Raw genomic sequence first — 21,594 nt, 5'->3', positions numbered from 1 at the left:
TCAGCACAATGTCCTCATATTGCCACAAGAATCCAACTTCATTAGACCTTGCTAGTAGTAGTAACTATGGGGACAATGTAATCATTCAAGAGAATCTATTGTGCTTTCTTTTAAAACAAACTAAAATAGCTCAAATCTTTACCTATCTTGCTCAAAATGATTCTCAGATCATGAGGTTTTAATCTGCTCAGTTCTGCTTATTCTGCTCTCCTTTCAGAATGAAACCTTTTAGGGTTCTATCACTTTTATGTAAATAAGCTCTTGCTGGCCACACCCCCTACCTAAATGTTTACTAATACTTTATACACATGAAAATGGATGCAGAAAGCGATTTCTGGGTAGCACTTTGAGCTGCTTTTAGTATGAAGGGTGCTTTATGAATAAAATTGATTGATTGATTGATTGATAGTAACTCAGCAACTCTTGTTTTTTTTTTCTTCCAGCAGCCATTGTGCGTTTGTAAAACCAGCTGACCAAATGTTTTCGTCTTCGAAGGCATAGTCCACATGTAACCAGATATCTGAGAAAAACAAATACATTTTTATACGTTTTAGACTTTCATTCACATGAAAACTCAGTTTTATGTCACTAAAAATGATTATTTATGAAAATTCAATGAAGTGGAGATTTGAGAAAGAGTTTCAGGGTCTTGCCCCAATATATCCCTTACTTCTTTTGACACAACTCACAGTGGACATTGATTTGTGTCTTATAAACTTTATATTCCAAAACAATACTCTAAAGTAGTTCAGACTATATTAATAAACCTCCTGGCGACATGTTTTATTCCTAACAGGAAGTTGTGGTTGCCTTGAAGGATTCTGATTGGCTAACATAGGTTTTGGCATTGCACTACAGTGCCCCCTCTAGGTTTGGCATGTTAAAAACAATTGAGTGGCATATTTGTGTGGGTTTTCTGAAAACTATCCCATTGTTTTAGAAATACTCTTCTATGTTTGGACAAAGTCTAATAACGATGTGGGCGGAGCTATGCTTGGGTTGCTAGGTAACAACGCAGTGTAACAAGTTTCTAGATTCAGGCTGTTTTCTACATGACAAACCTGAAGTACAAGCAGCTTTTTCTGACATCATATCCAACTTTTAGGTAAGTAGCAGAAACAACAGCATAGATGTGGATTTGGTCAGGACATATTTAAACAGAGATAAATGAGGTGGCAAGAGACCAAGTGATGATATAATTGATGTGCTGTTGAATGAAGTAAAATATGATAAATGAAGAAGAACAAGTTCATGTTTGAGATGTGAACTTCAGCATGATTTGGTAGTGAACCATAAACACCAATTCCTTCTTTTTTAACCTGAATGAACTGAACTTAATGTTGGCCCCATTATAACCATAACAAGAATCAGTTCTGACTGGAAGGGTTTTTGCAGAATGAGGTCACTGGTCTGGTCCAGAAATGTCACCAACATGATTTCCACTGAATATTTCACAGAAGAGCTGATCACTTCGATGGAACGACTCATTCAGGCGATTATAGAAAGATAAATAAAGAGTTAAAATGTGTTTTTTTCACTGAAAATGTTGAATTATATCTCAATACAGTCAATAAAATACGGCTAAAGTGTCAAGAAATGGTGGCAGCCAAAACCAAAACTTTCTCAACATGGATGAAAAATTCAAAATTAGCTCCAAATACAGAGGTATAGGCCTGTCACGATAGCAAATTTTGCTGAGCGATTAATTGTCTCAAAAATTATTGCGATAAACGATAATATTGTTTGAAGACCTTTTTACACTGATTTAATGGAAATGACGTAATAACGCATGCGATTTCCTGCCAACGATAGATACACTTTATTTTCAAAAGAACATTTAACACTGGAACTGATAAACAAAATAAACAAAACAACCAAAAACGAAAATAAAATGGTCTCCATTAAGAAAAAATGCACTTGGAAAAAAAAACTAAACATAAAGCCAAAGTGGAAATAAAAACTGCATTCAACTAAAAGAGGGCAGATTATGAAGTCTGTATATTATGTTGCCCTTCAGTAATAATTAGATTTAAATAGAGAAGATGGGCACATCGACTACCTGATGCAATAATTCACACTACATGATTTTTTGCTCCTATTTTTCCCCTTACAACAATCTTAGCACGTTGGTCTTTCTAAGATTGTGTGGTGTGTTACGGTAGATCGTCCTCCGATCCAAATCAGGGATTTTCCCGACTGGTAGCTTAACGCAGCCTGTTGAATGTGACAGGCAGCCAATCAGAAAGCGCGGATTCTCCTCAGTGTTTTCTGAGGGGAAATTACTGGGGGGAATCCCAAACAGCTGACACGGAGCAACCCGAAGTCCAGCGGACATTGGAGATGATACGTGGAAACAACATTAATGTTTATTCAACATGCAAAGAATATAGAAATGACAAGAGGAGGAGTTGGAGCGAAATTGCTACCGCAGTTGATAAACCCGGTAACTTTTCAGCTGTTCTTCGTTAACGTGACGTAAATAGATTATAATGATTTTTCATTCAGTCAGGACTTTACGCTGACACTAGCCACATGCATTGCAGGTAGATTGTAGTAAAGCATTGATTAATGCCTGGTTTTAAAATTAGTTAACTGGACTTGTAGCCATTATTTTGTGCCCATTGTTGGACACCACACGGCAGGACCGAACCCGATCGAACCGTTATACCTAGGATTTCTGTCGGCTAATGTGTGGTCTGTCAGGTTTTGAAAATGGGCCGACAATCGGCTGACAGCTCTAAGATCGTGTCCTGTGCGCTGGGCTTTACACTGAGGAAATGAGGAAGGGGGGAGTCGGTGGAGAGCACCGGAGTTGAGCCTTATTTTCCATTCAGTGTCATCAACAGAAAGAGAAAAAGGCCGGAAGAGACGATAATGCCGATAATTAAAATGACGTCGATAGTTTTAATTTATCATACAATTAATCGATTTATCGTTTATCGCGACAGGCCTACAGAGGTATAAAATACATAAAGGAGGTTTGTTGTGATTGATAATTTACAGTTTTGTTTGAATTTCGGAGGCAAATTTTAAACTCGCCATGTAATGGAAGTGTCTCTCCAGCCTCTGGATGCTGTTTGCTTTGGAAAATAAATACAGTTCTGAATCAATTCATGCCGTCATAAATGCTGCAACCTGCTGCTGTAAACGGGAGCGTAGGAGACGGATGAACAAATCCAATGAATATTTATTCTGCCGGGGAGTTCAGCATCAAAAATGGAAAACATAAAAGCTATTTCCGAGTATAAAAAGTATAAAGATTTCATAAACAAATGTACAATTATAATTTCAAGATTAATCTGCGGCCACGAAAGATTGCCTGTGGGATATGGAGTTTATTACAAGACAATTCAACTATTAGGATTCAAGACAAGTTACCAAAGTTGTAACGGCTCCAAATTTTACTCAGTAAAGTCAGGATTTATTGGACCACTGTGGTTCTCAGATCGATTTAAGTTTACAATCTCTGTGCAACAAAAGTCACATCTGGACATTTGAGGTGTTGACCCTTTGCATGTGACGTCACGCTCTTCAGAAAGCACCCCACTCCGCCATGACGGACGTCAAAACAAGCTAGATGCTAGCTAAAAAGCTAGTGAAAAATAGACAGTAGGTAGCCTAATATATTTGGTGTGTTTCACTGTAAAAATGGTCTAAAGTTGCTCCACGGTCTCCAGCACAACCCAGGTAGGTCAGTTTCTAAGCTATTTCCAAATTTTCTAAAACCTGCCGTCTCTGAGCGACATACATATTGCCAAAAACAACCTGGGAAAAAATCTGTCACTCTGTTCAATGTAAGCCAAACGTTTTATGGTAAACCTTTTAGAAAGGAGCCGTCAATCTAAAGCACTGGTATTTTTGGAGCAAACACGATAAGATTAACATTTAGACTTCTTTTGTAGGATTAGTAATATGAAATCAAATGTTGCATTATGAGAAGATATATTTCTAATCTACCATGTATGAAGAAAACTTGTCAGCATCTAGAACAATTGGTCGCCTTAAATCTACCTGGATCGGGTTTGAGGTAGCTCCAGATGTTTTTAGGAGTTTACTCTGCACCACAAGTTCTCCCATAAGCTGAGTTGTTGCAGACACACAAAGTTTCCTCTAACCTCCCTTGAGATTAGAGGAAACTCATGCCAACATACCTCGAGGCGGTCGGCGTGCAGCACGATGAACCTGGTGGCGTTGACGCACTCCAGCTCGATGCTGACCTCTCCAGAGAAGGTGAAGTTGTCCATGTAGACGGCGAGCTGCAGGTCGTAGTGCCGTGGCCTCACTGACCCCGGAAGACGAGAGTTTTTCCATGGCTGGACCACCTCTTCATCCCCTCTGTCTCCCATCCTCTCCCCTCTGCTCCCGTTGAGTCTTCCCGACCCTCCGGACCCTCTGGAACCCGTCTCCCCTCTGCCTCCACCGCGATCCCGTCCACCGCAATCATCGAAGCGAACGCTGAGCGCCACGGCCACTGCCGTAACGATGATGAGGGTGATGATGGACAGGGCGAAGCCCAGAACCAGACGCTTGTGCACCGTGATGTGGCGCTCTGTGGTTCGAGGCCGGACCACCACCGACTCTGCCCATTGGTCGGAGAGGCCGCGGCCGTTCCGCATGGCGCCGGGGCTGCTGTCGTTGAGTCCCATTGAGCATTAAACGTTTCTATGGAAACCAGTACGGAAAAGCATTCATCTACGCTCCAATCAGACTGGTTCCAGATGATTTGATAGGTGATTGAGCTGCTTGCTTGTTGGTATGACCTCTGACCTAACTGTCGGACGGTGATAAACGTCCTTCAGTACTGACCCCTTCTTTCATTTCAGCCAACAAACCTGACAAGCCAGGATGGATGAGATGGTCGTGTGCGTTTTGGTTTTGCGGCGAGAAGAAAATCAATGCCTCATGGCTCAATTTCTCCTGTGCAGGACACTGAGAGGGTGAAAGACGATGAGGAGGAGGACGAGGAGGAGGTATGCTGTTGAGGATGTGGATATCCAGCGAGAACACCATCCATAGAGTCTCACAGGAAACCAGCTGCCGAAGCTAAATTAGAAACCTCCACCGGAAAATACTCAGTTTTCCTGACTTTTAGTTTAGCAGAAGTTGCATCAAAACAACAGAAAGGATAAAAGTTCAGCTGAGTTTTACACGTCCAACAAGAGAGATCATCAACCAAAGCTTCCCTAAACGCAGGAGACCTGAGGCTTCGGCTTATTGTCCGCAGGTGACTGTAAAGTTAATTTGCTCAGAGTTAAAGCTCCTCCAGACCTGCAGTAAAGCATAAATAAAGCCCATTCGGACCCTCTTGGGTTTAAAACGATGACACAGCTGGAGATTAAAACGCCTTCCTGAACATTAAGGTCAGCATGGAGCTTTTGAGTCAGGACTTTTAAATTAGATCAAAATCTCATTTACTGACAGAGTTTGCGTCATAAATTCATTCTAATTTAGACAAAAGCTATTGTTTGCAGGATTTGCTCAATTACTTCAGGATTTAAGTTACATTTCTAGTGCAAGTTTATTGGAAAAATGTTAAAACTACCCAGATGAGTAGTTTAAGCTTTGTCTGCCCTTATTAGAAATAATCAGAGCATTTAGTGCTAATATGTGGCACTTAATAACCCTCACTGCAGGCTCTGGCTCACAGTTTCTTCTCTGGAGAGGTTTAAGTGGATAATTTACAGCCAGCATGTGGGTTTATTTCACAGAGGAGGAGACCGTTCACTCCTCCCGCCTCATGTGGCAGATGGATTGAAATGGGATTAGAATCGATTGATAATCAGGATTAAAACTAACAGAAATGGTCTTAGAACTGATTGATAAGTGGGATTAAAACCCACTGATGAATAGGATTAAAACCGACTGATAACCAGAATTGAAAGGGTTGGATAGCAGCGGTTGATGTTAATTAAAATGGGATTAGAACTGAAGTTTAGAGACTTGAAACGTATCGATAACTGGAATTGACGTTTATTGAAATTGGAATAGGGTTTATTGATAGCAGATTAAATTTTAGTAGGTATTTATTGATAAAAACTGATTCAACTGTTTGGTTGTGAGTTTAAATCCAGAAATAGGATTTATATTCAGGATTATAAGACAATTTGAACTAAGAATAAAAGGGAAAATTTGGAAAATTTATCCTGCAGCTATTTTGAGGTTGATTAGATCGTTACTGAGCAATAGAATAGACTAACCTGCTCAATAAAAATTAGCTAATTTTAAAGAAATAAAATCCTCGGAGAACTTCTCCCGTTTTCCCGCCGTTGGGTTCGTTCGGAAGCGTTCGGTAATCTTCGGCCCCTCCGGGTCGGCAGACCTGTCCAGTCCCGGGAACATTCCCTCCCTGACACCTGCTGTGCTGCCTACGGTTCGCCCCCTCCTCAGTCCCCGGGGGGAAGCGGAGGCCAGACGCCGGTCACCGAGGAGCCGTCCCGGGATCCGTTGGACCCGGCACAGCTCGGTGAAAGTCGTTCGGGAAAGCCGCCGGACCGGACTCGTGTCTGAAAATCCGTTATTGATCCGTTAAGATCACCGTAAATCCTCCAGGGAACAGTCACCAACCCGCCGAACCGTTAAAACACCGGAACATAATTAAGAACAAAGTATTTATCTATCCGTCACAGCACCGGACATCAGGTTCTGGGTGATGAACAAAAAAAAAGCAGGACCGTTATTGACCCGGAATCCAGAACGAATCCATCCAGAACCACGGCGGGTGGGTTTCCCGGTGAATCCAGAGACACGGCGTCCGTGTCAGCGGGGTGGGGGAAGGATACGGTCCGAGTCCCCTCCGGTGCTCCGGTAATAAACCGGATCCTCCTCAACTTTTTAAGCCCACAGAGAGCGGCTGCTCCGCCCTCGCTGCCTCCCTCTCTCTGCGCTCCGCTCCCGGTGCTGATGATGATGATGGTGATGGCGGAGCTGACAGTAATGACGGTGATGATGAAGCGGCTCCTGATCAGCACCCCTCCATCCCGCCAGGAGGAGGAGGAGAAAGAGGAGGAAGAGTTGTCACTGCTCCTGTTCAGCCGTGAGTGAGTGAGTGAGTGAGTGAGTGAGCTCGCGCTGTGCCTTTACTGCGAGCTGCTGTTCCCTCCGAGAGGCACGCGCTGACAGAGAGAGGAAGAGGAGGGAAGAGGGGTGGTGATGCAGAGCTGCACCCACCAAACCCCGCTTAGGTGTTCCTCTGATGAAGACAACTGAAGTCTTCAAGCTCACGTGCGCAAATAAAGGTACCAATACACGTCACAGGATGGCGGAAGGGGATGTACTTTACTTGGGGACATAACGTCCACAAAATGTAAGTTTTTGTTTTCTTTTTATGTGGTGTTCTGTTGAGCAGTCACCCATTTACAGAAATGTTTTCATTCACAAAGTGGTTCAAGATGCTGTTTTTCCTCCCCCAGTCCTGTAAGTGGCGCTAAGCGTGGAGTGCAGGGCATAAAGTCTCCACAGAGTTCAGCGGTAAACACAAGAGAACAAGAACAGTGAACAACAAAGTCGAGCTTCTTCTTGGATTATAAAACTAATGAACCAGAAGACAAACACGTAATTGTTGCTGCTAAGTATTACATTTTCATACTGGTAACAATTTCAGGAACCAGGGCAAAAACGGTTGAAATGATTTTAACTAAAAGAAACATTTCTGTGTGGACCAGAGCCGTACATTAAACCGCACCAGAGTTCACTTCCACCGAATCAAGACCGCAAAGATGTAAATTTCATCAAGGTTAACCTGTCTCTGTGGACACCTGAGACCCGATTCTGTGACCTGCAAATGTTTTCAGAGACAATTATCATCCCGGTCAGAAGGTGGCGCCAAAGATAACAGGTGGGATGACGAGCAGAAGAAGAAAAACAACAAAGTTCATCTTAAGGAAATGAAGATAGATCTGGTGTTTTCAAGAGACAACAAGCCAACAAAAATTGCAACTTTTCTACTGTAATAAACAGCAATTTTCCACTTGCTCTTCTTCTTTGATAGGACATTATACAAACCAGCACATTATCGCCCCCAAGAGGCTGAAATAAAAACTACATCTCAAAGTAGAGCTAAAAATTGCATAAAGCCATAAAGCTGTCCACAAGGACTAATGGAGACAAGCAGGTATGACATAACATAATGTCCCTAATGGAAAGAACAGACCCATAGCATAATGCTACCACCACTATGTTTCACAATGGGGAAGAGTTAGATCACTTCTGCACATTTTACATGTAATTTATCTCATAATGTGGGCCACAAAGTGTTTTTACATAACTAGTGTTATTCACTAAACATTTCAAACCTCAGGGGTCGGAATCAAACCCACAACTTTCTACTCCTCTCTGTCTGCACCAGGGATTATTCTGAAACTAAATGACACAGAGGACTCTGTTCACCAAATCTACTGAAAGAAGTTGGATTTTATTTACTTGTATAAACAGAGAATATAACAAATATTTAGAAAACCAGCTACTTTAACTTCCACTTCACAGTTATGCTCTACTTTGTGTTGCTGCCACGTGAAAGGCTCAGAACACAGTGAAGTGTGTTTGTACTGTAATAATATGACTATGAACCTCATCTGAACTTGATTGGAGCCAACATTATCATCACTTCCTGTTATTTTTAACCATAATCTGTAACCTTAAGCTCCTTTTATTAAGCCAATTAGCTGTGAAACGCTACCTGGCCCTGCGATGGAGCTCAGCGTTCCTCTCGTTACCACGGCGACCTCATCAGCATCCAAACGTCCAACTGTTTGGCTGTTTACACAGGCCGCTGAGCGCTTCATTGAGCCTCACATGACCCAGTAATTTTACAGTGATTGTTGTGTTTCTGCACATTTTTCAGAGCTTAAAGCAGGAAATGTCTCATGTACACTAATACGGGTCTGGAGCCTGTAGCTCCACTTCCTTCTTTAAGCCAAAGTTATTTACTGCGTTTCACGTTTATACTTTACTGACTTCATTTAAATATACACCGTTGGGATTTGATCCAAAGAATGAGGTAAAGTCTTGACTATGTGATGGAAAGTGATGCATCACATTGAGGCAAAATGGTTAAAAGTTGCATTATTTCAGGAAGGAAGAACTTCACCAGCATGTGTTTTGATGCTATAAAAGAAATATTAAAGAAAGGTTTGTATATTTGTGCAATACAGTGGCTGCTTAGTATTCTAGTATTCAGCATACTTCTAATTCTTCAGTTCAAACACCAAAACTACCTTAATATGCAACAATACACACACTGGAAATTGTCTTAGCACGACACCAGAATTTAGCATCTATGGTCTAACTTACTTCCCCTCTTGGAGGTTCAACCAATCAGTGCCAGACAACATAAATGGAGCTCCTGGATTGGCTGCTTTGCAAACAACAGCCAATGGCGCGTCAGGTAGCTTCCTGTCAAATATTTTCTATGCTCTATGAAAAAAGTCAGAATTTGGCTAGTTTTTTAGAAAAATCCATGATTTTACTGTCCTACGACTGTAATATTTGTAAACATTATATATTCCGAACCAAGTAATACAATGAAAAATCACAATGAAAAAAAAAAGTAATACAATGAAAAATCACTTCAGAAGGGCCTGTCTGACAACATGAAGTAGGCTAAATGGTCTCCACCTGAAGAATCTCACCTAAAAATGAGAAGGTGATTGGCATCCATCAGTTTGGAAAGGTTTACAAAGACACTTCTAGAGTTTGACTGAGCAAAAATAGCAAAGGACCATCTCACTTTAGCCAATAAACGTTTTGTGCTGCAGTAGATCATTATTTGCATGTAAAGGGCCGATTTTCTGCCAGCTTTTAAGGAACCATCTGTAAAAGTGGGTATGTTCTCTGTTAACTCACATTTCTGTTGCTTTCTGCTCTTGTAATTTAAAATACAAGCAACAAAATTCTCATAGCCGGTCGGGTGGAGTTTGGTGGTAATCAGTTCATTCAAAGCTACATGAATTACCTTTCAACAAAGCTGGTTTTATTGAATAAAGTCTTTTAAAGACACAAAAGGCAGGACTAATAAATATTTGTCAGTACCTTCTAATAGTATCTGTCCATGTTGTAATTTGTGCCTAAAGTAACACAAACTGGAGGAAGCAATAAGTCCAAAATGCTTGGACACAGGCGAAGATAAATGAGTGGTGGCAACAAATACAGTATATTCTCCTGTACTGTCCCCAAGATTAAATAGACACCAACAAAGATCAATTGCTGTCTGGCAGAGTCTTGTACACAACCCCAGAATCGGATTGCTTTTTGTGCACAGCCTTTGCTAAAGACCAAAAGACTCTGTTGCCAACAACAATGTCTGATTTGAATGGAAAAAGTACTTTACTTATCCTAGAGGGACATTTGACTTCAGCATTTTGTTTCCTTTGGATCCACAACGGCACTTTTGGATAAGGTTAGCGTCAGAACTGCGTACACATCCTTCAAACTCTTCCACTCCAAACTGAGAGCTCTGCTGAGTAACTTTGTGCTCTGAGTAAAGATTCAAAGGCCAAACGATGTTATACACCGTCGCTTGAATCACAACCCGACAGCTTTACGGAGGAGATCAGACCTACCCCTTGTTAAGAAGAGAAGGTATCAAATTTTTTTATCCCACAGTGTGGAGCATGATGACATGTTTGCATTCAGTACGTGGGTGTTAGCAGACAGAACAAGCTTGGCAGGAGACAGAGGCCTGCACCTCGGAGGAGTCAGAGAAAGCATTAATTCAGTATTCTGTTGTTTGAAGATGGTTGCGCTTCAGCACAAAGGATTTGAATCCAACAAACAATTCTTTCAGCATGGGATCTGAACACAAAAATACAACTGCATGTGAAAAACAAAAGCTGCAACTAATATGGTCAAAAATGCCTGAAAAACCCAGCAACACCAGCCTGTTTTGACTTTGAACAAGTAGAAAAATCCCTGCCAGGAAACTGACATTTTTCTCCTAGTTTTCTACCAGTTTAAATTTAATGAGGCATGTATTTACAGCATGGATATCAGAATAAATTTAGTATCTGTTGTGCTTTATGCTGCAACGTTTGTATAACCTGTAGCTATTTTAATATAAAGGGAATAAATATGAATGATTAAATTCAGTTAATATGAAATCAGAGTAATTATAATTTGTTGTGTTTACCAACAGGAGACATGAACTGTGTGAAAGACTACAGAGGAAGCCAGAGTCCTTTCATCACCACCATGAACTTATTTAAATTGTTTGGTAGTTATAATTAGTTAGCTAACATGTACATGTGTAGGTAACAATAGCATAGCGATGCTAACCTTAATGTGCTAAGCGTTAGCATGATGCTAATCCTTAAAAATGACAGTTAAACATTCTGTCATGGTTACAAATAAATAATTTCTGTCTTTTTTTTGTACGTTATCAAAAATACATTTCTTGACCTCAAGCACACCGCTAACATTTCTAAATGCTATATATATATTTTAATCTGCGCCCCTCCTTGCCTGTGGGGGCGCTGCAGCCTGAACCACTGAAAGAAATTGTTTTTGTGCCTCTTCAGAGAGGTCATTGATCATAACCACTTTTTCACAAAATGTAAATGAAAATGAAGTGACGTCAGATTTGATCTGTTGGAGGATTTCTCTTTTGCCTTTGGTAAAAGACCAATAGCCACTTCTTCCACTAGCGCTAAGCAAACACGTTTGTTTTGGTTGCATTTACCCAGAATACCCTGCTACTTCCTTTTTTTGAGTGGTCTCTGGTCCAATTGGTGAATTTGAACCACACCAGAGTTCACCTCAACCGAACTCAGACTGAGGTTAGTAGACGGTTAGCATTGTTGGTTTATTCACGCCTCCCAAAACAAACAAGACTTTCTAGGCAAACAAACTAGAGTTTGGTAAAAGCAGACTAAATGGGGCTGGTGTCAGCGTACAGTTGAGATCACATAAAAAAATTGGCATTCTGGAGTGTTTAATAAAACAAATTGAATTCAAAACCATAAAGCCACTGAGAACTACTGGCCTTGAAGATGCTTGTGCTCATCTTCATCAAGATATCCGAGGGTTTAATCATCGTTTGACCATTTCACAAACATGAGGTGTTATAAATGTATTGGCTCTGCCAAATTCTTGAAGTAACCCTGTTCAACTAGGTTACCGACAACACCTGCTGCTAACACCGCCAGCAGCCAACTGTTGAAGAATCCATCTAGAAATATCCTTTATCCATTTATACCAAAGAGGACATGAGCAAAGCAAACTGAGGACAATCTAAAGCCTCACTGTCTCATTCAAGCAAATGTCAACTTCACAGACTGTAAAGTGTGTAAAACAAGGATGTCCAACACATTTACAAAAGTCTTCGAACAAATTCTTGTTTTAAGATAAAGCCCACATCCATCTCATTTACAAATATACCTAAGAATCAATCCTGCCAACTCGTAGGGCGTTACTTGACAGATCAGCCAAATGTGAATGGGATTTATCCATCATTACCGACACACAGAGCATAACTGGAAAATCAAAGCCAGGCCCTAGGCTGCTGTTGTTCATTAATGTTGCATTTCTCATGTAGCTAAGAGTGGCAGATGAAGAGAAAAGCTGATGTGCTGGCTTGTGGGCATCCTAGTGCCATTACCTCATTTACTTCCAAACCGACTACTTGTCTGAACATGTAACAGTCTCCAAACTTACAACTTACTTGTTAAGCAGTGAATGGAGAAAGATTCAGCTGGAGGCGAGCTGCAGAGTCTGAGGCAAGGAGCGATTTGCATATTCATAGATCCACATCCAATACAAGACAAAAGGTTTAGATTTACATCTGAGGCACTTCACAACATGATAGGATTATTCTCTTGCAAATATATGTCTTAATATCTAATGTTGATGAAGAGACACTTTTTCATAAGGTTTTATTTAATGCCAGGATGGTAGCTTTTATGGTCAGTGCATACACCCTGACGAACACACAGACTTTGACATTGCACGGCCAATTAGAGTCCTATTTCAGCCAACTGGATCAAGGTGGAAGACAGCCGCAAAAGAGAAAGACTGAGCGAACGAGAGAAGGATAGAGAGAGCTCTAAGTGGGCGGCACACTCTTCCGCCTCAGGGAAGATTGGTGTCAAGAGCAGAGAACACACACAGTGGGTAGAAAATGTAATGAATGTGTATCACTTGTTAGGAAAGATAGTGAGGGTGTGTGTGCGGTCTCTGCACTTGACACCAATCTAACGGCAGCAGTTGAGAAATGTAAAAAAAGAAAGGAGCGAGCTTGTTGGAAGTAGAGCCAAGCAGGATCTAAACATCAATATTTTAAAAATTCCTTGAAAGAACAAATCCATCCATGATTCATCGTCTCTGAACATGAAAGCTGTAGCCATGCAGACCGACGGCATCCTGTGGTCAGTTCGCTCTGCACAGATCCTTGCTGTTTCTGGGTGAGATTAATAACTGATGATGTTTGATGTCTGATGATGAGGGAAATAAAGCAGAGTTCGCTTTAATGTCGGTTTCACAGACTCTTAACTCCTGTCATGTCTGGACTTGTCATTGAAGAAGTCTCCTGGGCTTCGTTGGCGAAGAAACGAGTGATCAGCATTAGCACCATCTGTCTCCTCTGGTCCCCTCAAGTCCCAACAGCTGGTCAAACACCCTACCCACAAGCCAACACTAAATAACTCAGCTTCTAAAGGTCCTCAACCGGAAAAACGGTGGATTGTTTCAATATGGATTGGACCAAAAGATGGATTAGGTACTGCAGGCGTTGTCCTGTCTGAAAGAGCTGAACCAGAAAGCAAGACTCTCGATTGACCAGACCCTGAACGTTCCAACCATCACCTATGATCTGGAGAAATGAATCATAAATGAAAAACTTGAATGCATGTTCTTCACTGCTGATGTTCCTCTAGGTAAATGGCTCTTACATTGGGACAAATTGCAACCGCCGATTGATCAGTAGCTGAGAAACCCACTGGATCGATTCATCATACATGATCCCAGTTGATCAGAGGGACGATGGACAAATTAAATCCAATCCTGGAGGCTCGACTTTAATCCGTTGTAGACTATTGTCGTAAATTTGCCTCATACCACATCCAACCTTCATACAGTCAGGTTGTGTGGTTATTTCACTAACACATACCAAGAAGCACACTACACTTTACTGCCCCCTAGTGGCCGGAGTTGTACCAGATTAAGCCTTACTTGCAGACTAAATACCCGTTTTAATCTATTATTTCTGCTACATTTAGATTCAGTTTACCAGGAGAAAATGTTTACAGCCTCACAAGTTTCTTTCCAGCGTTTTGTAGATGACAGATTCTTGATCAGTTAGTTCTTAATCACCTGGGAAAGGTCCAGTCCTGACTTTGGGTTTCTGGGTTTTTACACTCCCATAACTTTACAGGAGCCAATATTTTAATGAATCTGGGATGAATCCGGAGTTTTCCGGTTCTTTCAGGATGTTCATTTAATAAACAGGCCATAGAATATCTGGATTAAAATGACCATTTGTAGCATATATTACGTTAACTATGTGTCTTCCGGAGGGACAGGGATGGTCTAGGCGTTTATCTTTGCTCCACATAGTCTCAAATTTTCCTTTTTTTAAGCATTTGCTGCCTTTCCTTTCCTCTTTGAGGTCCACCATCAGTCCGGCTTCACTTCAGAGACCAAAGCAGACACAGGAATTGCAGCAGCAGAGTGTGTTTGACAGCTCCCTGTACAAATATGATCCAGATTGGTTTTCTTTGATAGCTACCTGTCTGCTCTGTCATTCCTCCCCGTTTCGTCTGCACAGCTGCGTGGGTGTGGAAGCGTACGAGGCCCTACTGTAAATTCACCGCAGTGTTTGTCAGTGCGTTACTCACTCACATGCAGCCTCTGACAGCCATTATATTTTTTAATTTGTCATTTTGTGTGCGTGTGTCTCACCGTGCTGGAGTTGTCAGGCTGGTTTCAAACAAACCGTGCGTGTGTGTGCGCGAGCTGCTCTGTGTGACGCTGATTAAAAGTGAGAGCTTTTTGATTGCCTCGACCCTCCATGGGATTATTAGCATATAACACACAAGCGTGCACGAGCGCGCACGCCGGAGTAATTGAGGATTTCTCCTCCACATTACATGTAACGGGATCCAACCCAGGAGCTCAGTGCTGAGCTAACAAACTAACACTTCACCTTCGTATTTAAATGCATGCAGATGAGGCAGAACGGAGGATGAATGAGCTGGTTTGTGCTTGGAGGCTGCTCTCTGCAATCGCCCAGTAAAACCTGCAGCTAACTGGGATTTTAAACAGCCTCAGTTTGTTTCATTTGATCGTTTTCAAGCAGAAAGAAAGATCAGATATCGCAGAAAAAGCAGCCAATTCTCGCCGTTTTTTCCAAAGGGACTGGGAGCCGATCCATCTCGTCTCTGGGCGGATCGGTTGGCTCGCCGCTCGCCGCTTTTCTGATCTGATGGCAGAACGTTTAGACAGACGCACAAAGGGAGAGATGTTATCTAACACCGAGTGTGATAGTTTTGTTTGGAGCTTTTCACCATCCCTCTCTAAATCATATCAAGGAGAGGACAGAGAGACAAAGGAAGTTAAATATATCGAATGAAGAACTCAGAGCTCTTAATAAATTACAAGGTCGAGTTGCCATTAAATTTCAGCTAAAAGGTATAATAGTCATTTTCACGTCTTCCAAAGATACTTCCTCTTATTCAGGGTTTCTGGTATCAGTCAGTGGTTCCCAGTGTTGAAGTTCTTTATTTTTCAGCAGCTGAATCCAATGAATGGTCCATTACTGAGTCTCAATCTGCAGAATTTGAAGACGACTAATCAAAATGGTTCAACTCTAAGGTGTTTTTACAACTGATAGTCCAGAAGATTCGGTTTGATTGGGATTCTCTTTCTCTCTGCTCTGAGTCAAACCAACCAAACCCTAACCTGTTCCCCTCCTCGCCTGTGGGGGCGCTGCACCAAGAACCGCTACAGGAAATGACACAAAAACCTCTTCAGACACTGAGCTCAACTTCCACAACAAAAATGAAGGCGTCAGATTTTAGTGGATGGAGGATTTCTTGTTCGTCTTTTTAAAAGATAAGTCGTTTCTCCCACTAGCACTAGGCTAGCACATTTGCTTTGGTTGTATTTACCCAGAATGCCTTGCACTGTAGTCCGCTTCCTGCTTTAGGAGCGATCTCCGGTCCGCTTGGCGTTCACATATACATTTGAACCGAGCCAGAGTTCACTTCATCAAACTCAGACTGAGGTTTGTAGGCAGAACAAAGTTTGATTTTTTGGTCCAATTACATATTCACACCTCCCAAAAAGAACTGGACCTCAAGGTACACTGACCTGCATGTTGTCGATGTTCCCCTGCTTTAACACACTGCCTTCAGATGATTGAAATTCAGCAAAACCTCTTAATCAGCCATCAATTGAACTCATGTGAGCTGAAGCAGAGGAAAGCCTAAAACCTGCAGGGCAGACGCTGGTGGAGAAAAATTAACTGGAGTCGTTTTCCTAGAATGAATGCGTCAGGTGTGCGTCACCTGGCCAGATTTTACCCGATGGCGAAACCACCAGTCCTCCAATGGAGAAGGTTTGAGAAAACTTAAACGAATAAAAAAGGTGTGATGGTGGAGGAATGATTAAGAGCCACTTACTGCAGAATAAAAAAAGATCAAATTTGTGTTTCAACAAAAACTAAATTTATCCACAGCAGCACGTTTGGAGAGAACCAAACACAACCAACTGTTAAGCAGGGAGAGATTATGTATCAAAGTACTGCAGGAAATTCCGGAATGGCCTAATCAAAGTCCAGATAAGAACCTGATTTAAATGTTGAGGAGTCATGAATCCAGGAGAGTTAATGCTGCTGATGTTGAGCCAAGAGTTCCTGAGTCGTTTCCTCCTTGATTTGGTTCCTTCCTGCTAATCGGAGGCGATTATTGAAACTTTTCTCTGTGAAATGAAGAGGCAGCCGGCGTTTGGTTTCCTGTCTCTGCTGCTTTCAGGCAGTTTGTTCATTATTCTAATGTCCTCCTAATGGCTGCATGGTTAATGCATCACCATCTGGCACCAGAACACACTCACCGCTGTGATAATGCAGAATGTACCGACAACACACCGCTTGTTGTAATGAGACGACACAAAACCCAGGGCAAAGCATGATGGGTAAATTGGCGAGCTGGCTTTAATTGGGCTTCTTGTCGCTGTGGAAATGACTCGGCTCAAGTGTTTGTCCTGACACGCAGCTTTTAGCTGGAAGGATGGATGCTCAGGGGGGAACGGCCCGTCGGAGGAAATGTGATGTCACGTTGCCAGATAGTAAATAAAAAAGCGGCGGGTTGCCAGGTCATCAGTAAAACTCTTCCCTGCAAATTGGGTTGTAAGTCAGCGCAGTGAATCATGTCAGGCTCGTGTGAGTGTATCTGAGTGTGTGTCGTGCTCAGACAGCGGCACTTGAACCAAATTGTCCCCTCGGTACCCACAATGCATCTGGAGCTTGGCAGGAGTGTCTGAGTGGCTGTCTGTATGATTAAACCTTACGATGCCTCCGTGTAACACCCAGCTGCCTTGCTGTGACCCCGGTGTCGTTCCTATGGCAACCAGCTGAGGAAGAGGACTGAGGAGATACAGCACTTCAGATGAAGCACCGAACTCGTCAGAAGACGGCCGAAGCGGCGCTGGAAACACGATGCTCAGAAAGTTATCCGGACTGGAGAGATCCTGGTAAACAAAGTTCTCCACTCCAACAGAACCAAACCAACTCCAGAACTCTAAAACATTGACCTATTAAGCATCAGGTCAAGGTCATCCTGAAACTAAATGCACCATTAGTTTAAATAAAACAGTTTAGCTTTAGAGTCGCCATGGCCTGAGACGCCGGCAACCAAGAAAGAAGAGCAGCTCCAGAATTAACACCTTCAAGCTGAAGTGCAAGTTGCAGCAAACGTGGACAAATCAAAAGTCTTCTGGTGGGAAAGTTGGTTTGAACGACTCAACGTGAGACCTTAAAATCTAAAAGAGCCCAGTTCAGTCTGCTTTAATCCAGCTCCAGTCCGTTTGCCGAGAAAGTCCAGTTCGTTTGGCGAGCCGGTCCCAGTTCGGTTGAAGTGAACTCTGGTTCGGTTTGAATACATATCTGAACACCAAGCGGACCAGAGACCGCTCCAAAAGCAGGAAGTGGACTACAATGCAGAGCATTCTGGGTAAATACAACCAAAACAAACATGCTAGCCTAGAGCTAGCAGGAGAAATGCCTCATTGTCTTTTATCAAAGAGAGAAACTAAACGATGCCAGTTTGGTTCCCAATCAAACAGAACCAACTGGACTAAAACGCTCAACTCTTCTGCAGTCACCCAGAGTTTTTCCTTACTGATGGCAAAGAGTTTCAGATGTGAATCTTTTTCAATCTTTAATCATAACTGGAACAAACTGCATTATTTCTAAAACATGTCACCAGAACTAGTTTTGGACCTTAAGAATCAGTACAGTAATGAGCATCTGGAATGTTTTTCATCATAGTACAAAAGTCTGATCCAAACCCAGACGACAATTTTATGAGAAAAGTTTTCACATTTCCAAACAGTTTGTAAACTAAACACATAAAGTTGAGGTTCCAAGTTGCTGCAAGACATTTAACTAAATAAAATCCAAACCCAAAAGCTCACCAGTCAACTTCTCTGCATTTACAGTCAGAAGAAAACTGTTTGATGTGGATACGCTGACTTTTAAGAGAAACCTTCCTGAAGGGAAAAAAAAACGATGAAATTTGGCGTAACTTTGCAACGGTTTATTATCCGGCATCGATTTGTGAACCAGTGGAAGTGACTCTCAGCTTCGCTCAGCAAATTTTGCTGAGCGATTAATTGTCTCAAAAATTATTGCAATAAACGATAATATTGTTTGAAGATCTTTTTACACTGATTTAATGGAAATGACATAATAATCCATGCGGTTTCTTGTCAAAGATAGTGTCAAGAAAACTGGCATGGGGTTGTGAGATCTTTCCAGGTACACGCAGAAAAGGTGCATAAAGGCCAGAGAGAAATAAAGCAATCTTGTGGGTTGATTAAAATAATAATTAAAGTTGAATATGTCTTAGTACAATTGGTAATATGGGTATAAGTAATCACGGAATAAAATGTATTTCTGAATAATGATCTGTAATGGTAACAACAATGTAATGATTATGGTTGATGATTTATAAACAGTAAGAGATGTGATTAATTTTTAATGAATATCAAAGCTGAGATGATTGGAAATCGATTCAAATGATTTTAATACGAGTTGAATGTGGTTAATTGTAACAGATGATATAGTGAGTTATAGAAAAGAGAGGAAGTTATAACGTTAAAGTCAGCATGATGGGTGAGGTCCTGCTGCCAGGATATGTCGCAAGTTGGGGAAAGATGGGACTTTCCACAAGACTCAGCAAACAGGTTGGGGACCGTCGGGGCTTTCCACGAGAATCAGCAGATGTTCAGAAAGTCACGTAGACCAAGCTCTCCATACACACATATGGTGGATAAACGTATAAAAGAGGACTGAAATGAGGAAGCAACTGTTCTTAGTCCGCGGCGCTGGAGACGAGTCAACTCGGAGAAGCAGATTGAGGAACAACAGAGGACCGCACCTTGGAGCCACGGGGAAGTTGAGACTTCGCTAAGAAGGGACAAGATCCTACCCTGGTTCTTGATTCGACCGTCGGCCCTGCCTCAACTCAACGATCTCAAACTCTGCAACAGACTTGGAGAAAGGACAAAGGTCCCGGAGGTATAAAGAGCTGGGTTTTCGAAGGATTTGGACCTGTTCTGCTTTGCATCTATTCTAAGGAGGATTTTTCCACACAAGGACAAAGACTCTGACCAAGGATTTTGAATGTTCCTGTTGCCAAAGATCCACCATCAACTGGGTATGAGTTGAATCTGCTCCCTAAAAGTCTATCTCAGAACTTGTGACATAGGTCAGGGAAAAGAGACAGGATAGTATGGTTATACATGTTGATTTTATTATACTGCTTTTGAATTATATACAATTAATTATTGATTTGTATGTCACATACCCCTGCTTAAGCTTGCTCAATAAATTTATACTATAAAATTCTAATGAGGTTGGTGGACATTGGGGTTAATTGAGTCATTTAATTTTCTTTCAGTTCTTTAAATTGAGGTAAAACTAATGTACATGACTCTAGTAAATAGGTGGCTTCATAATTTCCTTTAGTGTGTGTAAATAATGACCCGGGGACTTATATCCAAGTCACTAAATTTAATCTAGCCGGTTCCAAGAGCAAGTTATATTTTAGAAAGCGAGCTACCGTTAACAGAAGCGGTTATTGGAATTATGCAGCTGTGAGGGCTACTCAGCTGATTGTTTCTTAACTGAAAAGGGTCGTAACTTCTGGATCGGAGGTAGTTAGAGCTAGACGAATCGCTTTCGACACCAGTTTGAATAGATTATCTCTTATAGATCTCTTTTAGGGTAATACCCAGGTCTCAGAGATTTTCCGGACCTGTTAGACAGAGAACTGGTCAGTAGTCAGCCCCGGAGGGTTGTGATGAAGTGGGCGGGGCTGACTATTTCGTAATAACAGACACTAGATACACTTTATTTTCAAAAGAATATTTAACACTGGAACTGATAAATAAAATAAACAAAACAACCAAAAACAAAAATAAAATGGATTCTCAGTCTCCATTAACAAAAAATGTACTTGATAAAAACTAAACAACATAAAGCCAAAGTGGAAATAAAAACTGCATTCAACTAAAAGAGGGCAGATTATGAAGTCTGTATATTATGTTGCCCTTCAGTAATAATTAGATTTAAATAGAGAAGATGGGCACATCGACTACCTGATGCAATAATTCACATTACATGATTTTTTGCTCCTATTTTTCCCTTTACAACAATCTTAAAACGTTGGTCTTTCTAAGATTGTGTGGTGTGTTAGGGTAGATCATCGTTGCCGCTCCGATCTAAATCAGGGGTTTTCTCCGACTGGGAGCTTTAACTACACCTGTTGAATGTGACAGGCAGCCAATCAGAAAGCGCGGATTCTCCTCAGTGTTTTCTGAGGGGAAATTACGTCGGGGAATCCCAAACAGCTGACACGGAGCAACCCGAAGTCCAGCGGACATTGGAGATGATACGTGGAAACAACATTAATGTTTATTCAACATGCAAAGAATATAGAAATGACAAGAGGAGGAGTTGGAGCGAAATTGCTACCGCAGTTGATAAACCCGGTAACTTTTCAGCTGTTCTTCGTTAACGTGACGTAAATAGATTATAATGATTTTTCATTCAGTCAGGACTTTACGCTGACACTAGCCACATGCATTGCAGGTAGATTGTAGTAAAGCATTGATTAATGCCTGGTTTTAAAATTAGTTAACTGGACTTGTAGCCATTATTTTGTGCCCATTGTTGGACACCACACGGCAGGACCGAACCCGATCGAACCGTTATACCTAGGATTTCTGTCGGCTAATGTGTGGTCTGTCAGGTTTTGAAAATGGGCCGACAATCGGCTGACAGCTCTAAGATCGTGTCCTGTGCGCTGGGCTTTACACTGAGGAAATGAGGAAGGGGGGAGTCGGTGGAGAGCACCGGAGTTGAGCCTTTTTTCATTCAGTGTCATT

The 21,594-nt window shown here is 41.7% G+C and overlaps 1 protein-coding gene and 1 long non-coding RNA gene across 4 annotated transcripts in view; one reads left to right on the top strand and one right to left on the bottom strand.

Moving 5' to 3' along the window:
* LOC114160787 (thyrotropin-releasing hormone-degrading ectoenzyme) overlaps window positions 1-7,027 on the bottom strand; it is a 165,029-nt gene extending 158,002 nt beyond the window's left edge. For all 3 annotated transcript variants that reach the window (XR_003598850.1, XM_028043578.1, XM_028043577.1), the window contains exon 1: window positions 4,152-7,027. Coding sequence is in view for 2 of the 3 variants with exons in the window: in XM_028043578.1 (XP_027899379.1) it covers window positions 4,152-4,646 (495 nt within the window). In the remaining variant the exon portion in view is untranslated. The remainder of the gene's footprint in view (window positions 1-4,151) is intronic.
* A 139-nt stretch (window positions 7,028-7,166) lies between these two features.
* LOC114160789 (uncharacterized) lies at window positions 7,167-7,966 on the top strand. The gene is made up of 2 exons (XR_003598852.1): window positions 7,167-7,303; window positions 7,410-7,966. It is a non-coding gene; the product is annotated as an uncharacterized LOC114160789 (long non-coding RNA).
* The last annotated feature ends 13,628 nt before the right edge of the window (window positions 7,967-21,594 follow it).

Source organism: Xiphophorus couchianus, chromosome 17, assembly GCF_001444195.1.
Source record: "Xiphophorus couchianus chromosome 17, X_couchianus-1.0, whole genome shotgun sequence".
Taxonomy (NCBI): domain Eukaryota; kingdom Metazoa; phylum Chordata; class Actinopteri; order Cyprinodontiformes; family Poeciliidae; genus Xiphophorus; species Xiphophorus couchianus.
This window is presented reverse-complemented; position numbering and strand designations above follow the sequence as displayed.